The 9,104-nt window shown below is 34.3% G+C and overlaps 1 protein-coding gene across 1 annotated transcript; it reads left to right on the forward strand.

Moving 5' to 3' along the window:
• The first annotated feature begins 7,276 nt into the window (after positions 1–7,276).
• On the forward strand, positions 7,277–8,783 carry BDR25DRAFT_332456 (phosphotransferase enzyme family protein-like protein). Its single transcript, XM_033692753.1, has 2 exons — positions 7,277–8,422; positions 8,468–8,783. The coding sequence occupies exons 1-2, from the start codon at positions 7,337–7,339 to the stop codon at positions 8,675–8,677; spliced, it is 1,296 nt and encodes a 431-aa protein (XP_033551244.1). The 5' UTR covers positions 7,277–7,336; the 3' UTR covers positions 8,678–8,783.
• Positions 8,784–9,104: the final 321 nt, after the last annotated feature.

A 9,104-nucleotide genomic window follows, 5' to 3' on the forward strand; every position in this document is an offset into this window, starting at 1 on the left:
GGGGGGTAGTGTAACGATTCTCATGAATCGTTCCATCTCGGGTCGCCCGGAATCTATCCGAAGGGTCTCCGTATCGGCTCCGACCCTGGCTCGACCCTGACTCGACTCTGCCCGGCCCCCTGCTGTTACCCCTATTCCCTCATGTATTTAGTCGCACCTCGCCCCCGTAGCTAGCTCGGTAGTTTTCTGATATCCTACGTACAAGGCCTATAGGTGTCATTGGTATTCCCAGGTCTCTGAGTCCCCACGCACTCCCATATGCCTCTGAGTGGATTCATACCGCCTTCGGACCCATTGTCTTGCCTGCGCCGTTACAATTTTAACTATTATTAACTAGTAGAGAAAAATCTAAACGTGCGCAGAACTTTAATTTATCTATACTCTAATTTTAGATTAATAGTATTGCCCTCCTAACTAGAACTTAACAACTAGTAGACTAAATTCCCTAGGATTTTACAGGATCCCTAACAGAGCTAGTCTAAGACAGCTCCTAGATTCTTAGAGTCCTAAGACAACAGCTGGTTAAGCTGCAGACATAAGAGCAATCGCGATGTCCCTAGCCTACTATCCAGCTTGACAACTAGCGGCCTAGATCTCCTAAAATTTTGCAGGCTCCCTAATAGAGCTATGTTACGGTCTATGGTTGGACCGACGTAACTCCACCGGAAGTGCTCCACAATCTAGCCAGGTTGGGACAGAGGTCGTTTACGGACCAATCGGAAGACGCGGAGGCAGCGCAGCTGCCCAGGATTACGGAAGAATGTATTGTCCAGTAAGGGAACGAGCTAAGGAGCCGGCACGAGTTCGGACGAGCCCACCAGAGGACAGTAGTAGGAGCTTGAGGGAACTCGCACTAACTCGTTCTTGGCACCACTAGACATGTATATAGTTTCAGCTTAGACAAACCTTTAGGAGGCGTGTTTAACGTTTAGTTTATTCTTTACATAGACTAAGTAGCGTTTAGCTTTACAAAGAGCTGTAATACTATTTGTATATCTTGCAACATATATACCTCTAATTCTGTCCAACACACAGGACTGTTTAACCCGGCCTCCATACTGCCGTTACAGGGACAAACCACGATCCGGTCACCCTACACTACTCCATTGCGCCCATTAGCCATTACGTAGGACTGTACACCCTACCGTCGGCCCCTTATACTCCGCCCTAATCCCAGGGATATCATTGACCCGCGTGCTTCCAAGAAGCAAGGATTGTAACAAGCTAGTCTAAGACAGCTCCTAGATTCTTAGAGTCCTCAGACAACAGCTAGTTGAGCTGCAGACATGAGAGCGATCGCGATGTCCCTAGCCTACTATCTAGCTTGACAACTAGCGGCCTAGATCTTCTAAAATTTTGCAGGCTCCCTAATAAAGCTTGTTTTAGATAGGTTTTAAATTCTAAAGATAATATATTATGTAGTTAAGAAGTTGCATTAAGGTGTAGTTATGGGGTTATTAAAATGTTCTGCGCAGGACTTAATAGCGCCATACTCTGCTAAATCTTGTTAGAATTAGGTTATAAAAACGTTAGGATATAGCTAGAGACTGTCTCTTGTCAGATTGAAGCACTGTTTCTGGGCTTCCTGAGATGGATGATGGGTTTGGATATGATGTATGGGATGATTGATTAATTGTATTAATTGTGTTTATTTATTAATCCTTTTTCTGCTCTACTTATGTTGCTTAGCTTTTTGTTTTGCTGATCTAAGTCCCTCGCGCACTTGCTCTATGCGCAACTAGCCTGCAAAATGCTGCAATTTGCAGCAACATACTGTTTAAGCTTATTACTTGTACTATGTAGCAGCTTTTATTAAGCGTTCCTCCTGTCTTAATAGTAGGTGCGCAAATCTAACACACCCTTTTAGCTTAGACATGCTTTAAGCTAGTTCTTAATTGCGCAACCTTAGTATGCTTTTAGAGCTTCTATTCTTACTTTAATCTCTTCTATATCTGCTTTCTAACTAACTATTCTCTCCCTAACATTAACTAGCTAAATTTGCTAAAGAAAGCCTAGCTATTTACTAACTAAAAGCGCTTTAGTAAGTCTATCTATAAGCATTTTACTAGAGAGGACATAGACAACTTTAATTATTTATTAAAAGACTTCCTATTAGAGCTAGTAGTTATAAATGTTAACATGTTAAAGCTTAGTTTAAAGTTAAAATATCTTTTTATTTACTAGTTAGATTATCTACTTATTATTACACTAAATTATAATAGTTAAATTAAGCAGCTTAACCTATAGTTTATTAAAAAGTATTTTTATAAACATAGCTTCTTTAGTAACTTAGAATAGTGCAAGTAATTTTACTTTTATTATTAATATTATAACTGTATCTTATTTATTTACTTACTATGCAATTTATCTGCTAAATAGTTAAATAACATAGCCTTAAAAGCTTTTTTTATTTAGTGTATTATCTATAAATAATGCATTACTTGCTACTATAAAGTAGTCTTCTCCTCCTAATTAAAGTGCGTACGTCTGTGTTGCATGTAGGTATAGGATAACTTAATTAGCTGCATCCTAATAGTTAGATGCAGGATTTGTAAGAAACTATGCAAGGCGTAATGTAGCAAAGATAATGTCTAGTTTTATAGTAACTACTATAAAGAGTAAAAATTTAATCTTCTACTAATATTAATTTACTTTTAATAAAGTTGTAAAACTAGATTACAGCATAAGTTTAATCCTACTTATAGGTGTAGTGTGCTGTAGGTTCTTTTTGTTAGCTAGCCTAGCTATCTTATTAATATATAAAGCCTATAATAGCTAAATTATTTATTACTATTAATCTTTAATAATTTTAACTTTTAGAAACTATTATAAGTCTTTGCTTTTTATTAGAGTATACTTCTCTTATAACTAGTTTACTACATGCTGTGTATCTACTTTAGAGCCTTTTTTATACGCAATAATAAAGTTATTTACATAAAAAAAGACAAATATTTTAGCTTTAGTTATATAGTAGAGTTTATATAGAACAGCTAAGAACCTAAGGCCTTTAAAAGTTATTATAAAATAGTGTTACTAAAGTAAAAAAGAAATTTATAAGCTATATAGTGCTTTTTAAAGCTTTAGTATTATACCTAGTTTCTAATAGCCTTTTAGCATCTATATGTAGATATTGCAGTTAATTGCTACATGTATAAACATGTTAGTTATGTTATATTATTTAAGCTTTAAGTTAAAGCGTGTAAATATTACTATTAGCATTTAAAATAAGCGTTTTACTAGAGTAGTAGTGTAGGTATCTTATATAGTAATGTTTCTTTATTAATTACTATAGACTACTAGTTACACCTTACATCTTTATAATCTATAGTGCTTGTTAAGCTTGTAGGTGTACACCTACATACAATTTAAAATCTGCTGTCTAGCTACCTTAATTAGCTTTATTTAGACCTTTGTCTAAAATTTTATTATTTAATAACTATCTAAGTGTGTTCTTTCTACTGCCTTAAACATTTTATATAAAGAGTACTCTTCTAGTTACTTTTAAGTTAATAGTAAAAGTAGTAGCTAGCTTTTATAAAGTGTCTTTTTTTAAAATAGCATTTTTATTAATGCTGCTTTATTTAGTGTCTTACTACTATGCTTTTTTACACTTTTAGATTTTATGCTAGCTATAAAAGCTATAGCTTATAGTATAGTTTTTAATAACTTTATTTAGCTTAGCTTTAGTACTACTCTAGCTATTAACTATATAAGTAATGCTACAAGTAGCAGAGTATTTAGAGAAAATAGATAGTTATCTCTAATCTTTTTTTCTTAATAGTAGCTTAGTAGGTCTACTTTATTAAAATTTAATATATTATTTATAGTGTTATTTTTATAAAATAACTTTATTTTTAGCTAATAACTAGGTGTTAAAAGCTTAATTATTTTAATATATATAGTAATTTTCTTTACTATGTTGTATATAAGGTTATTTATTAAGTCTTTAGGCTTACTACTAAAAATTAAGTGTTTATTAAAAATAATATTACATGTATAGATTACTTTTGCTAGTAGTAGTATCTATATATAGTAAATGTTTAATAATTAGTACTTAACTAGATATCTAATCTACACCTTTAAGTCTAGCCTTTATAGCTTAGATTTATTCTAATGTGTGTTATTAGTTATTATAAATGCTTTATAGCTATAAGCTTTTAAATGTATAAAGCTTAGCTTTTAAATTAATATAATAACTTTATTATTTAAAGCTACTTATGTAAAAAAGATCTTATATAGTGTCTTCTAGTTATTAGCATAGTTTAGCGTCTAATTATATAGGTATACGCTAGCTCTAGTAATGTATAGCTATACATTTTATAGTAGGTTAGCATCTAGTTGCATAGCTTATAATTTCTTTTTATTTACACTCTTTAAGTGTTTAGCTTCTCTGTTCTAGGCTTATGTATCTAGTGCTAAAGGCTTAATAGTTATTTTATGTAATACTAGCTAGTGTTCTACCTCTAGTTTTACTATTATAATCTTATTATTAGCTTTAATAACTTTTATAGTAATGTTATAATAGTTCTTTAAAAAAAAAATAAAGATTATAAAAGCTTTAATAATTAATTTAGTAAGCTTATTATCTTTAAAGTAAAAGTCTTACTAGAGGCTAAAATACTTATTAGTAATTAGCATTTAACTTTACTTTTTTATAATACTTTATGCTTTATATGTATAGAAATTAATTAACAGTCTTTTACTAAGTCTACTATTACTAATTTATAGTGTATAGCTAATTTATTATTATATCTTAGCTCTGCTATATAAGTTACATTAGACTATTATAATTTCTTTAATTTACACTTTCTTAGCTTACTATATAAGGTGTTAAAGTATAGCTAGTCTAGAGTGTCTTAGACGCTTATGCTATAGCTTTACTAATGCTTTTTATAAACTATGTTTAGTTCTTATGTTAATTATGTGTGTATAATATAAGCTTTTTTATAGTAAATAGTACTCTAACACTTATTAGCTATAGATTTTTATAAGATCTTTAATTATTATTTTATTTAGAGCCTTTAAAGTAGTTAGCTTTACTTATATGTTCTACTAGATTCCTTTTTATTATAGTAGGCAGAACAAGACTAGGTTGCACAGCAAGTCTAGACACAGTGCAGCGTTATGTAGTACAAGACTATATACTTAACTATATGTTCTATGCTTACTTTTTAAGCTTAGTGTAATTAATTTATAGCTTTAAATCTATATATAAGAGTTTCTAAACTAAATAAAGTCTTTTAGTGTTAGTAAATAATAGTTATAGATCTAATTAAGATTATTTATAATATAGCATATTAAGCTTAAGTTAAGAATAAATAATTTTTTTAGTAAATATTTATTCTAGTTTAAATTAACTATAGCTAGCAATGCAGCTACCTTAACTTTTAATACTTTTTAGCTTTTAAGTTAGTCTTTTTATATCTTTAGTATAAGTATATGTAAACTCTTTAGAATTAGTATTTTTAAATTATGTCTACACTGCCTTTTTAGTAAGCCTTAAAATTCTAAGTTATGCTTACACTTTAATGCTATAAGCTTTTTAACTCTTTTATTTAGCATTTACTAGTCTAGTGCTCTGTCTAGATAGACATAAAAGTAGTCCTTTAGTGCATAGATATGTCTGCATGTAAAACATTTAGTGCCTTTTATTTTAGTAAGTTTCTAGCTTAAAAATAACTTTTTATTATTTTCTTAATAATGTTAATGTTAAGGTTTACTTTATTTTCTTAATGTTATAACTTTTACACTACAGGCGTTTTTATTTATGCTTTAAGTAGTCTTTTTACTTTTAGTAAGGTATAATAAGTTATTTGTTATAAAAGTAGCTTTATACTTTCTTATATATATTAAATAATTTAACATTATATATTTTTAAAAGCACTTTATTATTTTTTTTTAATTTATATTTAGTGTAAACTATCTACTTTTTTAAAAAGTTGTAGACTAATAAGGGGCAACTTTATTTATAGTAGTTAGAAAGTCCTTTGCTATAGCATTAAACTATGTTGTTTTTAGAACATTTTATGTCTCTGCTTTTATAGCAGCGTAATTATACTCTGCTAGCTACAGGTTCTATATGCTTACATTTTTTAGCAGCTTTAGAGATGCATTATATTAGTTACATACATGTTCTTATTTAAATTAGTTATTAACACTTACTATAGCTTTAAAGTTTATAATCTACTATCTAAGTAGTTAATCTAGGGAACAGCATGTACACTATAAATGCAGGCTAACTATTAACTAGATAAAAATAATAATTTATTAAAAGCTTAATTACTCTTTTTTATAATTATGTCTATTACTTTTATACTTATTAGCTTTAATCTTATAGTATTTAATAGCTTTTTTAAAGGCTCTAACACTACTTATTAATAGCTTATTTAGGTGCGTAGGCGTTTTAACATTAAAGGCTAGTAAAAACTTAGCTATTAGCAGCATCTTTAAAGCTCTTAGTTTAAAGATTATTTAGATAGTTAACTTAGGATCTACTTGCGGCCAGATGCTGTGCGCTACACATCTTAATTGCAGCTGCATCATCCAGGCTCTGTAGTCAGTGTGGTCTTAAAGGACGACTGTCGCGTCTCAAGGAGGCTGGGTGGCTATTTTGTATTAATAGAGGCACTAAGGCTCTTAATTATTAGATTAAAGCACTATTTCTAGGCTTTCTAAGATAGATAATAGGTTTAGATATAATATATAAGATAATTAATTAATTATATTAATTATGTTTATTTATTAATTCTTTTTCTGCTCTACTTGTGTTGCTTAGCTTTTTGTTTTGCTAATCTAAGTCCCTTGCGCACTTGCCCTATGCGCGACTAGCCTGCAAAATGCTGCAAAATGCTGCAATTTGCAGCAACATACTGTTCAAGCTTATTGCTCGTACTATGTAGCAGCTTTCGTCAAGCGTTCCTCCTGTCTTGACAGTAGGTGCGCAAATCTGACATCTCTATTACCTATTAAAATCTAACCTAGTTTAGACAAAAAGTAGTAGAGCTACAGTAATTCTTAGTTAAGCTAGTGCATAGTAGAGGAGGTTTAGAACCACAATATCACCTAAAAAATTACAAAAGTCCCTTAGACAGCTAGGGAGAGAAAGCCTTTCTTACACCCTTATTCGCTAGAGAGATGGGGCTTGCGCCACTAAGGCTACTAGCAGGGGCTTGCCCCTGTCGAGGCTCTCTCCCCATCCCGTCTGAGCTTGCTGAGATAAAAAGTCCCCAACCTGCAGTGCTTGCGTTCTAAAGCGAGCCACCACATACCAACAGATCTCATCCCAAATCATCTACTATCTGCATTACCCCTTCTAGAGCTGTTGGCGTTTTCCCCAATGACTGCGTACGACGAAATCGCAGAGGTCGAGGCCGACGACGAGTGCAGAGCTTGGTTGGTTAAGGTTCTTAGCGCGAAGGAAGAAATTGTAGCCTTCGTATCGAGCCGCCGTCCAGGATGTCCTGAAGGGGAATTTGATGGGTATCTGAGGGGCTCCTTCAACTTCTGTATCTCCGTCCGCTTTAACGATGGAGGACCAAAGGCCATCATCCGGTTCCCAAAACCAGGCCACACATTCACCACTCGACGAGAGGAGAAGGTAAAGAGCGAGGTCCAAGTCTTAGAATATTTGAGAGAAAAGACGAAACTCCCCGTACCTCGCGTAACCAGCTGGGGTTTGACGAACGAAAGTCCCAGAAATCTTGGTCCCTTTATTATCATGGATCGTATCGATGGTACTTCGCTCACAACCCTCTTGAAGCAGCCCGTCCAGTCTGAGGAGGACGAGGTCATTCTGAGGGATGATATAGACGATGCCAAACTGGACTACGTCTACGAACAGCTGGCGGAATTTATGATTGAACTTTCTCGGCTGGGCTTCGACGCCATTGGAGCCATAGCTAAGAACTCGGACACGAATAAGTGGCTGGCAACTGAGAGGCCGTTTACTTACAATATGAACGAAATGGCGGTGACCGTCTCAAATTATCCTGTGGACACTTTTCCCACCGCGCCGTTCCGGACCACTAGAGAGTACCTCGAATACCAATCCGATGAAAACCTTACTCACCTTCGCATACAACGTAATCTTGCAAGTGGTCCAGAAAATGCCAAGAGGAGGTACATTGCACGCCACCGGTTCCGACAGCTCATTCCGAAATATTGCATGGACAACAACGGTCCTTTCAAACTCTTCTGCGACGACTTGCAGCCTTCAAACATGCTTGCCGACCCAGAAACTCTTAAAGTCCATGCAATACTAGACTGGGAATTCACGCATGCGATGCCAGCACAATTCTCTCATGATCCACCGTGGTGGCTCATATTGAAAGGACCAGACACGTGGCTGGAAAATCATAGCATGGAAAAGTTTCTGGCTCGCTACGAACCCAGATTGGAGCAGTTCCTTCGCGCCTTGGAGCGAGTGGAGGCGAGATCGCTACCGACAGAACCCAAACTTTCGACTCAGATGCGAGAATCCTGGAAGAGTGGTCGGTTTTGGTTCGATTACGGGATTAGGAAGAGCCTAGATGTAGATGATATTTACTGGGGTGCGCTTCATCGAGAAGGAGATGATGTGCTCGATGAGGAACAGCAGAGGGAGATGGAAGAGTTGGTTGAAACGAAGATGAAGGACGTGAAAGCATATGACAAGGAGTGCAAGGAGAGGGGCTTATAAGAAAGAGTGAAAGGAACGGCGTGATGATTGTGCTTAGTATCAAGTCGTATGATGAGGCTGCGCTACCTCGAGTGGCTGTAAAGCGAAGACGGCTCGTCCTGTCTCCATAGAAGGCAACTTTTTAGACAAAAATAGAAAGTTGCTAGTGTCTGTACACAGTAGCAGTGTTGCAGCTTAGATATAAGCAATTGCCTATAAGCAGGATTACATATCTATGTTACATAATGCTTATGCGTAAACCTTTATGTGTAAACATTTAAATATCCCCTTTTTTTTTATACAAAGGAAAGATAAAAGCAATAAAACTAGAAACATGTTGCCTTTACCTTACCTACCTTGTACGCTGTGCACACTGTACACCACTCTTACTCTTGCTACTTAAGCGCTTATACTATAAGCAGCTAGCTGTTAGAGCCTATTTAACAAT

This window comes from Lindgomyces ingoldianus (genome assembly GCF_010093535.1).
Source record: "Lindgomyces ingoldianus strain ATCC 200398 unplaced genomic scaffold BDR25scaffold_7, whole genome shotgun sequence".
NCBI lineage: Eukaryota > Fungi > Ascomycota > Dothideomycetes > Pleosporales > Lindgomycetaceae > Lindgomyces > Lindgomyces ingoldianus.